This window comes from Saccopteryx bilineata, chromosome 11, assembly GCF_036850765.1.
Source record: "Saccopteryx bilineata isolate mSacBil1 chromosome 11, mSacBil1_pri_phased_curated, whole genome shotgun sequence".
Classification (NCBI taxonomy): domain Eukaryota; kingdom Metazoa; phylum Chordata; class Mammalia; order Chiroptera; family Emballonuridae; genus Saccopteryx; species Saccopteryx bilineata.
The window spans coordinates 5,725,131-5,748,916 of record NC_089500.1 but is presented as its reverse complement, the minus strand read 5'-3'; the positions used below and the strand labels follow the sequence as shown (position 1 = coordinate 5,748,916).

Sequence of the window (23,786 nt, the reverse complement as noted above, 5' to 3'; positions counted from 1 at the left end):
AGACCATAGTTAGAGATAAAGAAGGTCACTACATAATGATAAAGGGAGCAATCCAAAAGGAAGATATAACCATTATAAATATCTACGCACCTAATATAGCACCTAAATATATAAAACAGACTTTGATGGACTTAAAGGGTGAGATCAACAGCAATACTATAATAGTAGGGGATTTCAATACCCCATTAACATCATTAGATAGATCCTCAAGAAAGAAAATTAACAAAGAAACAGCAGACTTAAAGGACATGTTAGATCAACTCAATTTAATAGATATCTTCAGAACCTTTTACCCTAAAACAGCAGCATATACATTCTTTTCAAGCGCTCACGGTACATTCTCTAGAATAGACCACATGTTAGGGCACAAAAGTGGTCTCAACAAATTTAAGAAGATTGAAATCATATCAAGCACTTTCTCTAATCACAATGGCATTATACTAGAAATCAACCACAAAGAAAAATTGAAAAACATTTAAACACTTGGAAATTAAATAGTATGTTAGTAAATAACAAATGGGTTAACATTGAGATCAAAGAAGAAATTAAAAAATTCCTAGAAACAAACGATAATGAGCATACATCAACTCAAAATTTATGGGACACAGCAAAAGCAGTCCTGAGAGGGAAGTTTATAGCATTACAGGCATACCTCAAGAAGCTAGAAAAAGCTCGATTAAACAACTTAACCCTGCATCTAAAAGAACTAGAAAAAGAACAGCAAGTAAAGCCCAGAGCTAGTAGAAGGAAGGAAATAATAAAGATCAGAGCAGAAATAAATGACAGAGAGGCTAAAGAAACAATACAGAGGATCAATAAAACCAGGAGCTGGTTCTTTGAAAAGGTAAACAAGATCGATGAACCTTTAACGAGACTCACCAAGAAAAAAAGAGAGAGGACTCAAATAAATAAAATTAGAAACGAGAGTGGAGAAATAACAACTGACACAACAGAAATACAAAATATTGTAAGAAAATACTATGAAGAACTGTACGCCAAAAAACTAGACAACCTAGCTGAAATGGACAAATTCCTTGAATCATATAATCCTCCAAAAATCAATCTGGAAGAATCAGAAAACCTAAACAGACCAATTACAACAAATGAGATTCAAACAGCTATCAAAAAACTCCCAAAAAAGTAAAGTCCTGGGCCTGATGGCTTCACAAGTGAATTCTACCAAATATTCAAAGAAGAACTAACTCCTATTCCTTCTCAAGCTATTTCAAATAATTCAAGAAGAAGTAAGACTTCCAAACTCCTTTTATGAGGTGAGCATAATTCTGATTCCAAAACCAGGCAAAGACAACACAAAAAAAGAAAATTATAGGCCAATATCCCTGATGAATTTAGATGCAAAAATCCTCAACAAAATATTAACAAACAACATCCAGCAATATATGAAAAAAATCATACACCATGATCAAGTGGGATTTATTCTTGGGAGGCAAGGCTGGTACAATATTCGCAAATCAATCAATGTGATTCATCACATAAACAAAAGGAAGGAGAAACACCACATGATAATTTCAATAGATGCAGAAAAAGCATTTGATAAAATCCAGCACCCATTCATGATCAAAACTCTCAGCAAAGTGGGAATACAGGGAACATACCTCAACATGATAAAGGCCATCTATGAGAAACCCACAGCCAACATCATACTCAATGGGCAAAAATTAAAAGCAATCCCCTTAAGATCAGGAACAAGGCAGGGGTGCCCTCTTTCACCACTCTTATTCAACATAGTTCTGGAATTCCTAGCCACAGCAATCAGACAAGAAAAAGAAATAAAAGGCATCCAAATTGAAAAAGAAGAAGTAAAACTATCATTATTTGCAGATGATATGATATTGTATATAGAAAACCCTAAAGTTTCAGTCAAAAAACTACTAGACCTGATAAATGCATTTGACAATGTGGCAGGATATAAAATCAATACTCAGAAATCAGATGCATTTTTATACACTAATAATAAACTGTCAGAGAAATCAAGGAATCAATCCCCTTTACCATGGCAACCAAAAAAATAAAGTACCTAGGAATAAATCTAACCAAGGAGATTAAAGACTTGTACTCGGAAAATAATAAAACATTGATAAAAGAAATCAGAGAAGATACAAATAAGTGGAGGCATATACCATACTCATGGTTAGGAAGAATAAACATCATTAAAATGTCTACATTACCCAAAGTAATTTATAAATTCAATGCAATACCGATTAAAATACCAATGACTTACTTCAAAGATATAGAATACATATTACAAAAATTTATATGGAACCAAAAGAGAACACGAATAGCCTCAGCAATCTTGAAAAGGAAGAATAAAGCAGGAGGGATCACACTTCCGGATATCAAGTTATATTATAAGGCCATTGTACTCAAAACAGCATGGTACTGGCATAAGAACAGGCACATAGATCAATGGAACAGAACAGAGAACCCAGAAATAAACCCACAGCTGTATGGACAACTGATATTTGACAAAGGAGGTAAGGAAATACAATGGAGTAAAGACAGGCTCTTCAACAAATGGTGTTGGGAAAATTGGACAGCTACCTGCAAAAAAATGAAACTAGAACACCATCTTACACCACTCACAAAAATAAACTCAAAATAAATAAAAGACTTAAATGTAAGCCATGAAACCATAAGCATCTTAGAAGAAAACATAGGCAGTAAGCTCTCTGACATCTCTCGCAGCAATTTATTTGCTGACTTGTCTCCACAGGCAAGTGAAATAAAAGAAAAGATAAACAAATGGGATTTTATCAAACTAAAATGCTTCTGCACAACTAAAGACAATAAGAACAGAATAAAAAGACAAAATATACAATGGGAGAATATATTTGACATTGTGTCTGATAAGGGGTTAATAACCAAAATTTATAAAGAACTTGTAAAACTTAATACCAGAAAGACAAACAATCCAATCCAAAAATGGGCAAAAGAAATGAATAGACACTTCTCCAAAGAGGACACACAGATGGCCAAAAGGCATATGAAAAAATGTTCAACATCACTAATGATTAGAGAAATGCAAATTAAAACCACAATGAGATATCATCTCACACCAGTCAGAATGGCGCTCATCAATAAAACAACACAGAATAAGTGCTGGCGAGGATGTGGAGAAAAAAGAACCCTCCTGCACTGCTGGTGGGAATGCAGACTGGTGCAGCCACTGTGGAAAACAGTATGGAGATTCCTCAAGAAATTAAAAATCGAACTGCCTTTTGACCCAGCTATACCGGTGTTAGGAATATACCCCAAGAACACCATAGCACTGTTTGAAAAGAAGAAATGCACCCCCATGTTTATGGCAGCATTGTTCACAATAGCAAAGCTCTGGAAATAGCCCAAGTGTCCGTCAGAGGGCGAGTGGATTAAAAAGCTTTCGTACATATATACTATAGAATACTATTCAGCCATAAGAAATGATGACATAGCATCTTTTACAACAACATGGGTGGGCCTTGATAACATTATACTGAGCGAAAGAAGTAAATCAGAAAAAACTAAGAACTATATGATTCCATACATAGGTGGGACATAAAGATGAGACTCAAAGACATGGACAACAGGGTTGGGGTTACAGGGTGGGGGGCGGAGAGGGAGAGGGTTGGGGGAGGGGAGGGGCACAAAGATCATGGCTTTTCAGCATTTGCCATATTCCCCCTTTAATCTATAGACAGACAGCAAATATTTACTTATGGTGTTTCCACTATAAAGACTGCTGTTTTAGGGACAAATGCTGATGAACTATTTCAGCAGTTCCTCCTTCTTCAAAGACTTATATGTCAACATAGAGCTCCATGTTTCATAGGACATACTCAAGCTCACTCCATGCTCCCTGGAGCTTTAACACAAAGGAATGCCCTTTTTTTTTTACTCTTTTCTTTTTTCTTTTTTTTTGTTTTGTTTGTTTTTTGTTGTATTTTTTATTTTATTTATTTATTTTTTGTATTTGTCTGAAGATGGAAATGGGGAGGCAGTCAGACAGACTCCCGCATGTGCCTGACCGGGATCCACCTGGCATGCCTACCAGGGGGGAATGCTCTGCCCATCTGGGGTGTTGCTCTGTTGCAACCAGAGCCATTCTAACAACTTAGGCAGAGGCCATGGGGCCATCCTAAGTGCCCGGGGTGGCTTTCCTCTGTTGGAGCCTTGGCTGTGGGAGGGGATGAGAGAGACGGAGAGGATGGAGAGGGGGAGGGGAGAGAAGTAGATGGGCGCTTCTCCTGTGTGCTCTGGCCAAGGAATCCTGCACACCAGGCCAATGCTCTAACACTGAGCCAATAGGCCAGGGCCTAGGAATGCCCTTGTTGATCAAGCTACTCAAAAGAAAATTATATGGAGCAACCATGACAGACTGAGCAAGTCAGTCTCATACTATTCGTCACCAGAATGCTACAGCCCGGTGTAAACAGTTTCAACTTTCTCGGGAAGCAGCACGGCAGTTAAGGTATTATTAAAGTGTACTCAGCAAACATTTTAAGGTAAATTAAAAAAAAAAAAATTTAAAAGGGGGTAGTCATATCCTGGAACTCCTACGGGTCTACCATAACATGCTTTTTACTTTAAAAAAAAAAAATTTTTTTTTTTTACGTTTCTTTTGAATGCTGATGAACAGGAGACACCAAATCTTTTTCGCCTGCAAACTACTACCTTCTTTATTAGATCCAGCTAATACACTGTTTTGTCTTTTTCCAAATAGCTCCAGATATATGAAAAAGATTTATATAGGCGGATGGGGATCCTCAAACCCCTCAGCGAGATCTTCTGAGCATGGCTTTTAAGATACCTAGAGGCAGTAAAAGCCCAATAGAGATCAGGGGAACTACCAGCTTTTAGGATACACCCTTAAAGGCTCCAATGCCCCAAAGGGGTCTCATAGGATGCCATCTGGGTCCTGCTTCAATAGTGGAAAGGAAGGTCATTGAGCTAAAGCCTGCCAGGCTTACATGCCTCTACTGTGAGGAAACAGGGACACTGGAAGGTAGGCTTCCCCCTCACTCCTCTAAGGGAGGGTTCAGTCTCTTCCAGCCCTGCTCCAGCCACCTATGACCTAACCTTGCCCAGAAAGCTGGGGTTTGCCACTGAAGGCTGAAGGTGCCCAGGGCCGTCGGCCCCATCTACGACAGTGTGGACAAGCCCAGGGTATTTCTTCCAAGAAGCAGGTAAACTGATCTCATTTGCACAAGGGCCACTTAACTATGTTTTGCCTGAATAGTCAGGTTTTTTATTCTTCCCTCAAAGATCTCTGTTGTGGGTATTGATAGTCCTATGTTCTGCTGCTTTGCTTAATATATAGTGTTTCCTTTATCCCTCCTATCTCAATGCCCCACTCATATTTCAGGCTGGGACCTACTCTTAATTTAGAGCTCTCTTTCCCTCTTTTGCCAACTTCTATTATGAATCTACCTTTGCCACCCAGCTTAGTATATCCTAAGGTTCTCTTTACCATGCCACAGTCGCAAAGCTCCAGGGAAAAGCTACCTGGTCTCATCTCTCCAGGCAGAGGAGAACAGAAGCTCCATATCCACGCATGCTGCAAATGGCTTCTCCAGTCTACCTGAATCATTACCAGCTAGAAGCAGCGGTCACTGGGACTTGGACATGAGCTGCAAAGTATAGAATGGTGACAACAATTCCAGTGCCATGCGGACTTTTCCTGGATGTGGACTTTTCCTGGACTCCTGCTCCCTGTGACAGAGCCTACAGACTGAACTGTGGTTGGGTTGCATTTTTCATGGATTTGACATGGTGATGGGTCCAACTTGGACTTGGTGAACATGTTAAGGACACTACTCTTTTATGGATTCTTGCTGTATGGGCCAAGAGTTTGCTTAAAGGCTTTTAATCACTGTAAAAAAAAATAGAAGGCTGGATAAAGAAGATGGGGCACATATACACTATGGTATACTAGTCAGCTAGAAGAAATGATGACATCGGATCACTTACAGCAGATTGGTGGAATCTTGATAACATTATGCGGAGTGAAATAAGTGAATCAGAAAAAAAACAAGAACTGCAGGATTCCATACATTGGTGGGACATAAAAGTGAGACTATGAGACATGCACAGGAGTGTGGTGCTTACGGGGGGGTGGGGGGAGGGACAGAGGGAGGGGGAAGGGGGAGGGGTACAAAGAAAACTGGATAGAGGGTGACAGAGGACGATCTCTCTTTGGGTGATGGGTATGCAACAGAACTAAATGACAAAATAACCTGGAAATGTTTGCTTTGAATATATGTACCCTGATTTATTGATGTCACCACATTTAAATAAAAATTTATTAAAAAAATAATAATACATCATGATCAAGTGGGATTCATCCCAGAATCTCAAGGATGGTTCAACATACGTAAAACAGTTAACGTAATACACCATATCAACAAAACAAAGAATAAAAACCACATGATCTTATCAATAGATGCAGAAAAGACATTCGATAAAATACAACACAATTTTATGTTTAAGACTCTCAACAAAATGGGTATAGAAGGAAAATATCTCAACATGATAAAGGCCATATATGATAAACCATCAGCTAACATCATATTAAATGGCACAAAACTGAAGGCTTTCCCCCTTAAATCAGGAACAAGACAGGGTTGTCCACTCTCTCCACTCTTATTTAATGTGGTGCTAGAGGTTCTAGCCAGAGCAATCAGACAAGACAAAGAAATAGCCCTGGCCAGTTGGCTCAGCGGTAGAGCGTCGGCCTAGCGTGCGGAGGACGCGGGTTCGATTCCCGGACAGGGCACACAGGAGAGGCGCCCATTTGCTTCTCCACCCCTCCGCCGCGCTTTCCTCTCTATCTCTCTCTTCCCCTCCCGCAGCCAAGGCTCCACTGGAGCAAAGATGGCCCGGGCGCTGGGGATGGCTCTGTGGCCTCTGCCTCAGGCGCTAGAGTGGCTCTGGTCGCAACATGGCGACGCCCAGGATGGGCAGAGCATCGCCCCCTGGAGGGCAGAGCATCGCCCCTGGTGGGCGTGCCGGGTGGATCCCGGTCGGGCGCATGCGGGAGTCTGTCTGACTGTCTCTCCCTGTTTCCAGCTTCAGAAAAATGAAAAGAAAAAAAAAAGAAATAAAAGGCATCCATGTCAGAAAAGAAGTAAAGGTATCACTTTTTGCAGATGATATGATCCTATACATCAAAAACTCCAAAGAATGCCTGACCAGGCGGTGGCGCAGTGGATAGAGCATTGAACTGGGATGCAGAGGACCCAGGTTCGAGACCCCGAGGTTGCCAGCTTAAGCGTGGGCTCATCTGGTTTGAGCAAAAAGCTCACCAGCTCGGACCCAAGGTCACTGGCTGCAGCAAGGGGTTACTCAGTCTGCTGAAGGCCCCCGGTCAAGGCACATATGAGAAAGCAATCAATGAACAACTAAGGTGTCGCAATACGCAACGATGATTGATGGTTCTCATCTCTCTCCATTCCTGTCTGTCTGTCCCTGTCTATCCCTCTCTCTGACTCTCTCTCTGTCTCTGTAAAAAAACCCAAAACAAACAAACAAACAAACAAACAAAAAAACTCCAAAGAATCTATAAAAACACTACTAGAAACAATAAGCCAATACAGTAAGGTCGCAGGATACAAAATTAACATACAAAAGTCCATAGTCTTTCTATATGCCAATAATGAAACATATGAGAACAAACTCAAAAAAATAATCCCCTTCACGTTTGCAACAAAAAAAATAAAATACCTAGGAATAAATACAACAAAGAATGTAAAGGACTTATATAATGAAAACTACAAAGCATTGTTAAGGGAAATCAAAAAAGATACAATCAGATGGTAGAAAATTTCTTGTTCTTGGATAAGAAGAAGAAATATAATCAAGATGGCCATATTACCCAAAGCAATATACAAATTTAATGCAATTCCCATCAAAATTCCAATGATATTTTTTAAAGAAATGGAACAAAAAATCATCAGATTTATATGGAACTATAAAAAACCCCGAATAGCCAAAGCAATCCTAAAGAAAAAGAACAAAGCTGGGGGCAATACAATACCTGACTTCAAATTATAGGGCCACGACAATCAAAACAGCATGGTATTGGCAGAAAAATAGACAGTGAGACCAACGGAAGAGAACAGAAAGTCCAGAATTAAAACCACATATATATGATCAAATAATTTTTGATAAAGGGGCCAACAACACACAATGCAGAAAAGAAAGCCTCTTCAACAAATGGTGCTGGGAAAACTGGAAAGCCACATGCAAAAGAATGAAACTCGACTACAGTTTGTCCCCTTGTACTAAAATTAATTCAAAATGGATCAAAGACCTAAATATAAGACCTGAAACAATAAAGTACATAGAAGAAGACATAGATACTAAAATCATGGACCTGGGTTTTAAAGAGCATTTTATGAATTTCACTCCAAAGGCAAGGGTAGTGAAGGCAAAAATAAATAAATGGGACTACATCAGACTAAGAAGTTTTTGCTCAGCAAGAGAAACTGACAACAAAATAAACAGACAGCCAACTAAATGGGAAATGATATTTTCAAACAACAGCTCAGATAAGGGCCTAATATCCAAAATATACAAAGAACTCATAAAACTCAACAACAAACAAACAATCCAATAAAAATATGGGAAGAGGACATGAACAGACACTTCTCTCAGGAAGAAATACAAATGGCCAACAGATATATGAAAAGATGCTCATCTTCATTAGTTATTAGAGAAATGCTAATCAAAACTGCAATGAGATACCACCTCACACCTGTCAGATTAGCTATTATTAACAAGACAGGTAATAGCAAATGTTGGAGAGGCTGTGGAGAAAAAGGAACCCTCCTTCACTGTTGGTGAGAATGTAAAGTAGTACAACCATTATGGAAGAAAGTATGGTGGTTCCTCAAAAAACTGAAAATAGAACTACCTTATGACCCAGCAATCCCTCTACTGGGTATACACCCCAAAAACTCAGAAACATTGATACGTAAAGACACATGCAGCCCCATGTTCATTGCAGCATTGTTCACAGTGGCCAGGATATGGAAACAACCCAAAAGCCCTTCAATAGAAGACTGGATAAAGAAGATATGGCACATATACACTATGGAATACTACTCAGCCATAAGAAATGATGACATCGGATCATTTATAACAAAATGTTGGGATCCTGATAACATTATACAAAGTGAAATAAGTAAATCAGAAAAAACCAAGAACTGTATTATTCCAGCCGTACGTGGGACATAAAAAAGAGATTAAGAGACATTGATAAGAGTGTGGTGGTTACGGGTGCGGGGCACAAAGAAAACTAGATAGAAGGTGATGGAGGACAATCTGACTTTGGGTGATGGGTATGCAACATAATTGATTGACAAGATAACCTGGACATGTTTTCTTTGAACATATGTACCCTGATTTATTGATGTCACCCTAGTAAAATTAATTTTAAAAAAAAAGTAAGATAGGCCCTAGCCAGTTGGCTTAATGGTAGAGCGTTGGCCTGGCGTGCAGAAGTCCCGGGTTCGATTCCCGGCCAGGGCACACAGGAGAAGAGCCCATCTGCTTCTCAACCCCTCCCCCTCTCCTTCTTCTCTGTCTCTCTCTTTCCCTCCCGCAGCGAGGCTCCAATGGAGCAAAGATGGCCTGGGCGCTAGGGATGGCTCCTTGGCCTCTGCCCCAGGCACTGGAGTGGCTCTGGTCGCAACAGAGCGACGCCCCGGAGGGGCAGAGCGTCGCCCCCTGGTGGGCGTGCTGCGTGGATCCCAGTCGGGCTCATGCAGGAGTCTGCCTGACTGTCTCTCCCCGTTTCCAGCTTCAGAAAAATACAAAAAAAAAAAAAAAGTAAAGTCAAAATGTTTTCAAACATATACCATCAGTCACAGACTGTCATAGAAAATACTGCAAAACTTATCAGTAAGAAGTATACTGAACCTAAATATTTATCAATAAATAACAAAGTATATTCAAACTAAAGGGCAGTTAAGATGAATAAACCAGGTAGACCTAAAACCCTCTGCTTACATGAAAAGAACAGACAGCAAAAACATATGCCCAGTATAAAACAATTATATATTTATCATTTATAAAGACATGTACATACAGTAAAAACACATAAAACAATGAATGGGAAGGATAAACACAAATGTTATAAATATGGTTATCTTGGTGAAAGAAGGGTAAAGAGAAAAGAAAGAAGCTTCAATTATAATGGTAATATTTTTATTTCTCTGAATTAAAAAGGATCAGAAGTAAAAATGGCAAAATGTAAACATTTGTGATATATAGATAGTACTTAGAAGAGTGTTAACTGCAAGAGGATACTTCAAGAGTACAAGGACACATACTTTTCAATACTGTCCTATGTGTGATATTATTTTCAACATTGAAACAGGTAATATTCTATGTATTATTCTATGCTGAAACATTTTATAATTTAAAATCACAGAAAACAAACATGTTCTAAAAGAAAAATATCACTAAGAAAACAGACCGCGAACTATATCATTTAAGCCATAATAACCTAAAGCTCGCTCTTTCTGAACACCGAGACCACATTTAAATACCTGGTACTTTTCCTTACAATTTCCCACCATTAAATTACACAATATAAGTGTAATTCTTAATAAAACCTCTAATAAAGCAATTGAATTGCTGGACTTACTAAGTTAAAGGAATTGAATAGTACACATTTCTTAGAGTTGATTAATAATTGCCATCTATTTTTATGATAATAGTTCTTTTATTTCATCCAAAAAGTCAAGTAATTTAATTTTGGAGTTATAAAAAGAAAATCGAGTCAGTTCACACACCCCCAAAAAGCACACAGATAACCCACCTTCACAATCTCCAGACAGCACTGGTAAGTGTCAGCTCTCACTTGCAGCAATGGGTGAGACAACATGCGCAGAAGCACCTTCTGACTTTCCCCTTGCAGTAGTGGACTGGCCTGCGCCGACTGCCCGCTGGTAAGAAGATAAAACACCCAGACCTCTAAGGCTAAGAAATCGGCAAACAAAAGTTGAAAAGCATGACGGAAGGAGGTTCTTACTATTCCTGTTCCTCTAACTGAAAATCTAGTCAACTAAACCAATACTAGTGTTTACTCGAGTGCATACTCAAGGCAGAGAATATTTCCTCAGAGTTCAAAATACACCCAAAATGTCTTTTAAAAATCTATACTTGGAATGTTGACTGCTACAACCATTATGGAAAACATATGGAGGTTGCTCCAAAAATTAAAAATAAAACTACCATGTGATCCAGCAGTCACATTTCTGGGTATATACCCAAAGAAAATTAAAGCACTGTCTTGAAGAGATATCTCTACCCCCATGTTCATTCCAGCATTACTCACGATAGTCAACGTATGGAAACCACCCAAGTGCCCATCCACTGAAGAATGAATAAAGAAAATACGCGCAGGGGTCCCCAAACTTTTTACACAGGGGGCCAGTTCACTGTACCTCAGACCATTGGAGGGCCGCCACATACAGTGCTCCTCTCACTGACCACCAATGAAAGAGGTGTCCCTTCACAAGTGCAGTGGGGGGCCAGATAAATGGCTTCAGGTGGCCACATGTGGCCCACGGGCCGTAGTTTGGGGACGCCTGATACGGTGTGCACATACAATAAAATATTCCTCAGCCTTTATAAAAAGGAAGGAAATCCTTCCGTCACATGGATAAACCCAAAGGACATGATGCCGAGTGATGTAAGCCAGACAAGGGAAGGTAAGTGATGCATGCTGTCTCACCTACATGTGGATCTATAGGGGCCAGACCCAGCAGCCAAGAGCAGAATGGAGACTTCCAGGGGCCAGAATGGGGAGACGGAAAGGGTAGAAAGTTTCAGAATTGCAACATGAGCAAGTTCTGTGATCTAACCTACTGCATGGTGACTGCAGTTAACAATCCTGTGTTGTAACTTAGTATTTGTTAACAGAGATCTTACATGTTACTACAAAAAAATAAAATGGTAATTATGTGAGGTGAAAAATAAATAACAAAAACCCAGACTTAATTGACATTTACCTTTGAACTTGCTCTTTCTAAAAGCATTGAACATACTAAGGGCTAATAGGAATCTGCTCCGATGTCCCCAAATAAATTAACTAACCATGATGCTTTCCAAAAATCAATATAAGAAAAAGGAACTAATGAAACTTACATTTTAAAAAAAACCTCAATTTACCTTAGATATAAAAATCCAAGGATTATTCACTTTAATTACAGCATGACATTTTTAAAGTTTGCTCTTGAATAAAAGTCAACTGTCCTAATGAAATGGTACATATAAGTTTAAAGGTCAGACACATAAAAAGCAATTTAAACTTAAAAATAATAGAATGACAAGATTTAAGACCAATTTCATTTTCATCGCATCTGATTTCACACACACACACACACACACACACACACACAGTCCTATGATATAACCATGTAAGAAAGAATACATTACATCTTCGAGCAAACACGGACAATTTCCTTGATTAGGGGGAGATGCTGATGATAGGAGAAGCCACGCAAGGCTTGGTCTGCCAGCTCCACCAACTCCAGGAGGTTCTGCTCTCCCTGAAAGATAAGGCAAAATAACATAAATCAGAAGAAAATAGTAAATGTCATGTTCATATACAAAATTCTCCACAGCTAACTAAGCAAAATTAGATTATTTCTAATTAGAGACTTAATTAGAGACTCTAATTAAGACACTGCTCAAAAAGAGAATGCTCACTTTTGCTTAAGTCCATTTTCTCAACAAGTATCTAAAAATGTCAGTCCAGGCCCTGGCTGGTTGGCTCAGTGGTGGAGCGTCAACCTGGCGTGGAGTCCCGGGTTTGATTCCCAGTCAGGGCACACAGGAGAAGCGCCCATCTGCTTCTCCACCCCTCCCCCTCTCCTTCCTCTCTGTCTCTCTCTTCCCCTCCCGCAGCCAAGGCCCCACTGGAGCAAAGTTGGCCCGGGCGCTGAGGATGGCTCCATGGCTTCTGCCTCAGGCACTAGAATGGCTCTGGTTGCAGCAAACCAACACCCCAGATGGGCAGAGCATCGCCCCCTGGTGGGCGTGCCAGGTGGATACCGGTCGGGCGCATGCGGGAGTCTATCTGACTGCCTCCCCATTTCCAACTTCAGAAAAAAAACAAACAAAAACAAAACAAATAAAAATGTCAGTTCAAGAAGAAAAATGTGAAGAAAAATCCCTAGTTTAATATTAAATATTAAGATGCTAAATATAATTGCTCATTTTTTAGAATCACTGGTTTCATAAATACACACCATTCATTTTCACACTAGTCGTTTCTTACTTGACTGATAACTGACCACTCAGTAATCACATATTCCTATGTCTAACAACTCAATTGTTATATGTTCATTGATTTGATAGGTTACACTTTCGAAATATTTTATCAAAAGAATGTAGAAGAGACATTAATACAACTTTTTACCTCCTTCCCAACATCAGACAGAAAGTTACAGGTACACTCAATCGAGTAAACGGCCTCCGCAGTCCGCTTGTAAATACTGTAGTTTTCAGAACTGAGCTGTTCCAAGTAGGCTACGACAGCTTCGTGGATACTTGGATATTCCAAAGAAAGAGGCATGTCCAAAGAAACCAGAAATAATGCCGCTGACATTGACTCTGGTAAAACTTGGCTGGCCTTGAGAAATTTAAAAAAAGAAAAAAATTTTTTTTAATTAATGAAATATTTTTTAGATAAACATGGTAAACTATACTTAACGTAGTTCAACTTTCACAGTCATCCTCTATCACAAAGTCTATGTTTCTCTACAGAAAACTCTGTCCACCAAGATGCTTTTATTCCATACGACTGTTCCATGACCAGAGTATTGCAAGTCCAGAATTCAAGTCTCTCCCAGAGCCTGGCACATGGTGCCCCCTTCTTCCCACACCACACCCAGAATCCCTCTGCTGCTCAACTCGAGGCATGAGGCCTTTTCCTCTATGCCGGCTGTATCTGTGCATGCAGATCACCAAAGCAATGCACCCATCTCCTGAGGACAAGAGCGCCTCCCACCACAGCTGAGCGAGGAGCCCAGGGCTCAGTGAGTACAAACTGCTCGGAGTAACGCTGAATCAAGTATAACTAAAGACTGAGTTGAAAACAAACTGACCTTTATTTGGTTTTGTCTGTATTTTAGAAGAGGAGAGAGAAATCCAACATAATATTTAAAATAGTTCTAAGACACTTACAGAAGATTGATCCTTAATTAGTAGAAAATCAACAGGAACAAATGAAATATTATGTGTTATAACCTTAAATCAATTGATTTAAACTAAAGCAACTGTTTGTTGTTAATAATTCTAGCTTTATGACAGGATTCTCTGCATCAATAAGAAAATAAAAAACATTAAAAATTTAACACTAAGAAAAAATCATTTGGAAGAGCTCACTATTATAGCTGAAATGCTGTGTTTATTAAAGAAGGTCTGGTCAAGATTTATTTCATAGATAATCTACTTTAAAGATAACCATTAACTGTCTGAAAGCCTAAGATTAAGAGCTGAATCAGCTAAACAATTTTTTGTTATTGTGACAGAGACAGAAAGAAGGACAGATAGGGACAGACAAGAAGGGAGAGAAATGAGAAACATCAATTCTTTATTGTGACACCTTAGTTGTTCATTGATTGCTCTCTAATATGTGCCTTGAGGTGGGGGTCACAGGGGGAGGTACAGCAGACCCGAGTGACCCCTTGCTCAAGCCAGCTACCTTGGGCTCAAGCCAGCAACCTTTCAAGCCAGTGACCTTTGGGCTCAAGCCAGTGACCATGGGGTCATGTCAATGATCCCACGCTCAAGTCAGTGACCCCACGTTCAAGCTGGATGAGCCCCCTCGCTCAAGCTGATGACCTAAGGGTTTCAAACCTGGGTCCTCTTTGTCCCAGTCCGATGCTCTATACACTGTGCCACTGCCTGGTCAGACTAAACCATCTTTTTAAATCAAAATCGCTAAGTAAGTATCAGAAATTGTAAGAATCAAGTGTTTAGTTACTAAGCATGGAAAAAGAAAATCCTGACTATTAAGACAGTAGCTATGAGAAAGGCAAGAAAAATGTCATTATTCTGTGAAGAACTCTTCCAATGGGGAAAATAGAGAAAGTAAATTTCCCCATCACCTACTAAGGGCTCGCTCAGCCAATAGGCACTGGGCTCCTGCCACGTGACGGGGCCATCACGGGTCAGCACTGGGCTCCTGCCACGTGGCGCACACCTGCGCATCCCGGAGACTCCACAGGAAGAAAAACAGAAGCCCTGCCCACATGCCCACACTATGGGGGACAGGGGCAGAATAAACTGAACCAGTACACACCCCAAGGCGTCGGGGGTGGTGAGGAATGCTGAGGAAACTTACAAAACGGGCTGGGATGGAAGGAGAGGAACAGAAGTAAGAGGAGAGGTGACATTTATGCAGAGACCTGGGGGGGGGGCACAGGACGCCTTTGGGACAGTGAGCACAAAGGCTCAGAGACAGAGGGCTTAGGCAGCAGGGAAGCCAGTGGCACGAGTGCTGAGGGACGAGGGACAGTGGTGGCCAGGAGGTAAGGCTTCAGTCCTCACAAGGACTTGTCCCTGAGGAAGAGCTGGCAGGTTCTGAACACACATTGGGACTGGTCTGCAGAGAACAGGTGGGCGGAGGCAGAGAGAGCACCAAGGAGGTTCCGCCGAGCCTGGGCCAGACAGGACAGCGGCCGAACTCGGGGAGCAGCAGGGAGCGGCAACAAGTGTTCAGACTCTGGGAAGACGGTCAGGGGAGAAACAGCACATCTCCCTCAGGGACTGGGTCTGAGCGTGACTGGAAGGCAGAAACCAAGGAGGCCCTCTGGGCCATCAACCCTCAGCTGGAATGAAGGTGCCTCTCTGATGAGAAGACCGCACAGGAAGAGTACGCCAGGGACAGGGAGTGAGAGTTCAGTTTGGGCCCCGTAAATGGGGGACCAGTTGTTCTCAAGTGAAGAGGTCAATAAGGATACTGGACATGTGTGAATTTGGCATTCACACACAACACGTGGTCTAGGCAGATAAATTTGGGAGGTGTCAGCAAACAGATGGCATTTAAGGACCATAAACAAGATGACAGGTCATGAGGGACTGGGCTGAGTCCTGCGGTCTACCCCTTTCAGCGGACAGGAAGATAGAGAGGCATCAGCAAAGGAGACTCAGTGAGGAGCACGCTGTTAAGATAGTAATTCTCCTGGATTGAACTCCAAGGCACGGTCTCTCATATAAAGAGCTTTATCTGACTCAAGTCAGAAAAATAAGAAAAGCTGATGTGAATTAAATAAGCACTAAGCAGAGAGTCTAGCCATATCACACTCAATAAATATTAATTTCCCTTCCTTCCTCCCGTCACCCTATCACTGAGGAATTCTGACATTTTCACTCTGCACACAGACATCTGAGACCGATCTCAGCAACACCAGAGCCGTGCCAGGGTGGTAAGTTTAATCCCTGTGTGGCCCAGTGGACTTCAGCTTCACCCAGACTGAAGATAGCTGTCCTACATGGATTAGCCCTGGTCACATATCAAATGGGACTAAAGGTGAAGATATTTTGGGGCAACTCCATCACCATTAGATAAAAAAGAATCAACGGCATCATCTCGCGTGTGCTGGGGGAAAGGGGTGTGACACTGTTTTCTCTAAACCTAGCCACTCAGAGCAACCGTGGTTGTCCAAGGCTGTGGAAAGCGCCCGACGCCCGAGCTGACGGGGCAGAATGGAGGAGACCTGCTCACCCAGACCTCTGGGGACCCGGTGCACAGTCCCCCTGAGAAGTGCTGCTCTGAGCCATTCAGCCTCACCGGGTTGTTCTGTGTTGCAGACCTCATGGAAAAGCCACAGCCTGTGACACTCCCCTGACCTAGGTCCACTGCATTAGCTGGGCCCCGGGGATTCCCAGGAGGCTCCAGACCTGCCTCTGGCCCAGGGCCAGTCACTTTATCCTTTATTTCCAGATTCATTCGCTATACCCATTTGATTTAAACAATCAGAACATTTTTATAATATGACCAATGTATCACTCTCCAGAATCATTTAAAATCAACAACCACCAATTTTTAAAAAAAGGTCTTCAATGTCACTCTGTCTGAACTTTCAAAACTGAGAAAGCTCTTACCCGGGTTCATGTTACCACTTTCCAGTATCCCAGTTACAACTCTGATAAGTAGGAACTCAAATACTGAAACACCACTTTCAAGGTAGGGAGCTGCGAGTCCAAATTCTACGTCCATTCTCGGTGGGCCAGCGACAGGCAGAGGGCAGCAAAACCTTGTGTTTACACAGCCACACATTCACTCACTTAGTAAAGATACACTGAACTGTGTACTTGTCTACATGTGTGCTACACTATCATTTTTAACAGTTCCTAGAACAAAACTTTACAGAATTAATGTGTCTTTTCCTATAAATGATTTGTCAAAACCATTAGCCACTTATCCCTTGCAACACCGCCAAGGTCTCTTTGCACCCACGAAGTGACCAAAAGGGACGAACAACGGGATGGGCCTCACCCAGAGACACACCTTCTCCACGGGCAGCAGCGCCTGCAGCAGCCGCGTGACCAGCAGCGCCATGCTGACGAAAGCCATCCTGTGCAGCCCCGTGGCCCCATCCGTGCCCACGCCCACGCCACTGTGATGGTAGCGCAGGGTGTCTCCCAGGGAGCCCAGCACCAGGACCAGCTTCTCTCTCTACAAAACAGAAGAACAACCAATGTGAGCAGCAGGATGCAAATGTCACAGAGAACCACTTAAAATATCACCATTAATGGTGGGATCTTGATAACATGATACGAAGCGAAATAAGTAAATCAGAAAAAAACAGGAACTGTATTATTCCATACGTAGATGGGACATAATAGTGAAGCTAAGAGACATTGATAAGAGTGTGGTGGTTACGGGGGGGAGGGGGGAATGGGAGAGGGATAGGGGGTGGGAGGGGCACAAAGAAAACAAGATAGAGGGTGACAGAGGACAATCTGACTTTGGGTGGTGGGTATGCAACATAATTGAACGACAAGATAACCTGGACTTGTCATCTTTGAATATATGTATCCTGATTTATTGATGTCACCCCATTAAAAAAATAAAATTATAAAAAAAAAAAAAAAAAAAAAATCACCATTAAATAACAAAAGCAAACTAAAATGCAATTATTCCTCTAAGAGGAGTCAATACCCACTGAGATAACAAACAAAAAAATAAGATAAGCAAACCTAAATTTTTAAAAAACAACTTTTAAGCATTAAATCGGATGACTTCTAAGTAATGAATAATAATAATCAATATACAAAAGCTTAATGAACCATATGTTGCTCCCAGGTTTGTGCTTAACTGTTCCGAATCTGAGCGCCCCCCTGTAAACCTCTCATCCAGTATGTATTAGCCTTACTGCATGCTAACCAGTCTCTGGTCGAGTGGAAAAAAAAACATTAGTACAAAAGACATGATCTTTGCCCTCAAAATGATCCCAAAAATCACTAGAGAAATGAAACAGGGAAAGTCAAATAATTAAAAAACAATTAAATACCCAATTATATGAGCTCTCTTCACATAATGAGGTTGCTTTGAGGGAAGATGTTCTGCCTCCATCAATTCCTTGATAACTCACTACTTAAATAAAAACTCTATCTTTTAACTTGAAAGGCATACATAAAATACAAAAAGAAAGCTCCAGTGTAGCAGACTGACTTGCAAATCCCGACAGTACAGATCAATCATATCCTCGACATGACATGGGGACTCCCTCCACCCTGTTAGCAGCTAGTGAGGGAACAGCACGGGGACCCCATTAGCAGCGGTGAGGGAACAGCATGGGGACCCCGTTAGCAGCCGTGAAGGAACAGCACGGGGACCCCATTAGCAGCGGTGAGGGAACAGCACGGGGAAGACGCAGACAAGGGGGTCCTGGCCCCTCACTCCCCCCTCTCCATTGGGAATATCCGAAAATAACAATGGGGCACAGAACCTGTGACCTTCTCATGCATGTCCAAATTGTTTGATGCAAGGATGACCCAATGGGAAACAGAAGTTAAAGGTCTGAGCCCTATGAAAATTACATCAAGGGTCACAGTCCTGATGAGACAGATACCACTCACACCCACCAGGATGGCCACGGTAAAAAATAATGGAAAATAATTGCATGCATAAAAAGTTAAAAATTAAATGTTGTAGTGAAAAATTAAAAATATATACACATATATAAAATATGAATCATCAATAACTTAATAATTTAGGGCAAAAACTTGGTTAAAGGGGGTCATTTGCTGTTGATGAAATGCATAATTAAGAGTCAAGACCCGGGCTCTAGCTGGTTGGCTCAGTGGTAAAGCGTCGGCCTGGCATGCAGGAGTCCCAGGTTCGATTTCCAGCCAGGGCACACAGGAGAAGTGCCCATCTGCTTCTCCATCCCTCCCCCTCTCCTTCCTCTCTGTCTCTCTTCCCCTCCCGCAGCCGAGGCTCCATTGGAGCAAAGTTGGCCCAGGTGTTGAGGATGGCTCTGTGGCCTCTGCCTCAGGTGCTAGAGTGGCTCTGGATGCAACAAAGCAACGCCCCAGAGGGGCAGAGCATCGCCCCCTGGTGGGCATGCCAGGTGGATCCTGGTCGGGCGCATGCGGGAGTCTGACTGCCTCCCAGTTTCCAGCTTCGGAAAAATGCAAAAAAAAAAAAAAAGAGTAAAGACCCAACACAAAGGCGTCTTTGTGGTCTGAAAAACACACTATCAAGCAAAACCTGTTACTGATGTGAAGATGCAGTTTACAGGTTTTAACAGTCTTTCTGAACCTAATTAATAAAATAGATTTAAACTTTGAACATTTCAAAGAATACAACTCCTCAAGTTTCCAAGGATGCTGACAAAAGACTAACCATTTATCACTTAATTTCAAAGAAAACTTCAACATATAGTTAAAGCTATGTTCTCCAATCCCAAGGAAATAAAAATAAAAATTTAAACCAAAAGGAGGGCAACACAAAATTAAAACAAAAAAATATTTAACAGCCATTACATTAGTAATTACTGGTCTAGAGAAAACAACTTAGAAACACAGTAGCAATCCTATTATATTGGAAGGCAATTTTTCCACAGGGTACTTTTCCATTACAATAATACTTTTATATTTCTACAGCATATCTTTTATTCAAGACTAACTTAGACAACTTACAATTTAAATCAATGAACATATTAAAGACCACAATTTTGTGACATTGTTTCAAACAATCTTGCTTATTCTAATGATGAATTAAATGCTCCTCAAAATAGTATAAAAAAGTACTATGTGAATCAGTCTTGTGATTTTCATTCTTTCCAGCATTTCTTTTAAGCCAAATAAAAGTGGAGTTTTTTTTAATGTTTTAAGAAAAGAAAGGATTAAAAAATAAGTACATGCCCTGGCCGGTTGGCTCAGTGGTAGAGCATTGGCCTGGAGTGCAGGAGTCCGGGTTCAATTCCCGGCCAGGGCACACAGGAGAAGCGCCCATCTGCTTCTCCACCCCTCCCCTCTCCTTCCTCTCTGTCTCTCTCTTCCCCTCCCGCAGCCAAGACTCCACTGGAGCAAAGTTGGCCCGGGCGCTGAGGATGGCTCTACGGCCTCTGCCTCAGGCGCTAGAATGGCTCTGCTTGCGGCAGAGCGATGCCCCAGATGGGCAGAGCATCACTCCCTGGTGGGCATGACAGGTGGATCCCGGTCGGGTGCATGCGGGAGTCTTTCTGACTGCCTCCCCGTTTCCAACTTCAGAAAATACAAAAAAAATAATAATAAGTACGTAACTTGTCCACAGTTTCAATTCACTGAGCTAAAGATGTGTAAATGCCTGTAAGGTAGTTGATGGGCAGAAGAATTTTCAGAGGATAGTCACAGCTTTTACAAAAGAAGAGACAGAATTAAAATATCAGATTAGCAAAATTTTCTAACTATTCCCATTAAAACAGAATTCAGCGTACATATGTGATTCCTCCCCATTTGCATACCGTGAACAGACTGTGGGTTCCGTAACACATCTCAGGAGCAGCTGGCCTGGAATGTCCCCACATGCTTCCAGCCTGATACCCCCCCTTCCCTCCCACTGCAGCCGTCCCTGTCGCCAGTCAGGTCTCAGCAGGCACTGCCCTGCTGAAGGGCAGGATCCTCCACCTGCAGGATGACATCCACGCCACTCAGCCCTGCGCAGCAGGAAGCAGACCTCTCCAAGCCCACCAGCCTCTCGCGCCATTCCCACCTCCCATCTTTGGGGTCTATGTGCCTGCCCCCCTCCCTCTTTCCTGCCAAACAGCACTCCTCATCATTCGTCCTGGCCACTCTCCCCCTCTGCCAGGTCAGAAAGCCTACCCCCATTGGCTGTGCCAGGTCAGAGTCGCCATCTGAGATGCAGTTCAGTGAGGATTTACAAGCCCTTCCAGAGATCCCAGGTTAGGAGTGTTTCGGAAGCATCCTTGGCATTACAACAGGATTAAAAACAGAGCACTGAGGCCCTGGCCGGTTGGCTCAGCGGTAGAGCGTCGGCCTAGCGTGCGGAGGACCCGGGTTCGATTCCCGGCCAGGGCACACAGGAGAAGCGCCCATTTGCTTCTCCACCCCTCCGCCGCGCCTTCCTCTCTGTCTCTCTCTTCCCCTCCCGCAGCCAAGGCTCCATTGGAGCAAAGATGGCCTGGGCGCTGGGGATGGCTCTGTGGCCTCTGCCCCAGGCGCTAGAGTGGCTCTGGTCGCAACATGGCGACACCCAGGATGGGCAGAACATCGCCCCCTGGTGGGCAGAGCGTCGCCCCTGGTGGGCGTGCCGGGTGGATCCCGGTCGGGCGCATGCGGGAGTCTGTCTGTCTCTCCCTGTTTCCAGCTTCAGAAAAATGCAAAAAAAAAAAACAAAACAGAGCATTGACCTTGAACGAGGACCTGCACCTCCATTTCCTCACCTAGAGTCAGGTCATCTATCCTACAGGGTCGTGATGTAAACAGCCCAATAAAGTGTTCAGGTGTGTCCATCACAGAGTAAGCCCTCCAGCTCACCCATCTTTACTTGGCTGTGACCCCTCTATGCTCTCCTCTGTGTCGGTAGGGTCACAGTAAGGACCTGTGGCCAATGGTATGGCCCACGGGAGTGAGAACTGCAGCCCATTCATCTTGTACTGCAGGGCGTGGCAAATCACAGGCAATCAGAAGTGTCCCGTGAAGGAAAAAAACTGTCTGTGACTGTGGCAACAACCAGGAAGGCGTGTTCCCGTCCCAGATCCCGCTCCCCAGTATAAGTCCAGTCTGGCGCCATCGGCGGCAGCGAGCCCGACTGGCCCCCAAGCCGGGCCTACACTCCTTCCACCCCAGCTGAGCCCCAGCAGGCAGGTCTCCCAACACGCCTGGGCACGGAAGCCACCAGAGCCCTGCAGAAGCAGTGAGTCACAGAGGAGAAGACACTGCAATGACAGGTGTGACAGGGAGAAGGCAAACACGCAAGGACACAGCCCCCAGAGGTTGTGGTTAGGTGGCGAGAGGTGAGGGCCCCCCCCGCTCCGAGCCCCCTCTCGGGGTGAACACGGAAACAGACCTGACTTCAGAGGGCAGGCACACTCAGGGCAGCCCAACTGGACGAGCTCAGAGACGGTTTACTTAACAAAATGTAACGATGTCAGTAAAAATGTTTTTTCTTTATTTACTTCAAGGGAAATAAGTTGATCCGCTTGGGGAGATTTCATTTGACTATGCCCATACAAACTGAGTTATAGAGTTCCAGGTGTACCTGCTACCAGCACTGTCTGGTAAGATCTAGGGATTTGACTCCATATACTCAGGTATTTCCTTTCTAAATTAGTAACAGCACATACATTATTTTGTTCCTTTAATGACTCAACAAAATACTGTTTCTATCTTTCTTCTTAGACTTGGCAAAGGTAGAGACATTAAGACATTCCACTTAATTGTTTCTTTTTATTAATATATAGCCGAAGTACTGAGATTTTTCCTGAGGCATTTCATTTAAACAAGTAAAAGTAAACCAAATGTAAAACAGTCCAGTTTTATTTAACATTTCTAACATACCAACTGGCACTTAGACAATGGACTTAACCTTTAAAGTAAAAATAATTCACTGACTCATAAAAGATTAGTGGCCAAAAGTTAAAGTGAATGACTAACATTTACAGAGAAATGTTCTGGCCAAGAAAATTTAAGTAAATTTAAGAAGCATCTGATAAAAGTCACCCCACATCTAAGGAAAAACTCACCTGTTGAAAACCTTCAACAGGAGCAAACCTTCCAGAAGCACCACAAATAGTATGGTGGTGAAGGACGACAGGAAAAGCAAGAATGATAACGTCACCCCTGCTTCACACGCAAAGAAATTGAAGAACTTGGACAATATACTAACAACTATAAAATATTTAGTATCTCTTTCCAAAAAATGTTTCTTCTTAAAAAAAGTTTATGTTTCCTGCACACGGGTAGTGGTATTAGGTAAACATCAGTATTTCATTTATTTTGTCATCTTCTGAACTCTGTTCACAGGATTTCAGGAAATATCTAACAAAGTTTTATTGAAACACAGACAGACCTAGGTCAAAACAACATAAGGAGAAAAAAAACTTTGGCAATTATGAGAGTCAATATATATTTTTACGACTAACAATTCTGCTACCCCTCTTTGACAATGCAAGCAAAAAAAGAAAAAAAAAAGACTGCCACCAATTCACATTAAAAGAGAGAACACCAGTTCCTCAAGAAAAGCAAGCTTATCTGATAATTTCAAAATAAAAAATATAAAATGATAAAAGATTTATGATCTATAAAAATGTAAAAAA

General features: G+C 42.1%; 1 protein-coding gene across 3 annotated transcripts in view; it reads right to left on the bottom strand.

The window, feature by feature from the left end:
* The window catches only part of RTTN (rotatin), a 126,984-nt gene that overhangs the window by 87,389 nt on the left and 15,809 nt on the right, over positions 1-23,786 (bottom strand). The window contains exons 1-5 of one of the 3 annotated variants that reach the window (XM_066246636.1): positions 20,973-21,023; positions 17,528-17,695; positions 13,430-13,642; positions 12,445-12,557; positions 10,823-10,949 (exon numbers count right to left, since the gene is read on the bottom strand). In XM_066246636.1, the coding sequence (XP_066102733.1) occupies positions 10,823-10,949; positions 12,445-12,557; positions 13,430-13,642; positions 17,528-17,695; positions 20,973-21,002 (651 nt within the window). In that variant the 5' untranslated portion in view covers positions 21,003-21,023. Of the gene's footprint in view, positions 1-10,822; positions 10,950-12,444; positions 12,558-12,927; positions 12,949-13,429; positions 13,643-17,527; positions 17,696-20,972; positions 21,024-23,786 lie in introns of those variants that run through there. The other 2 variants (XM_066246635.1, XM_066246637.1) reach the window with 2 other exon arrangements.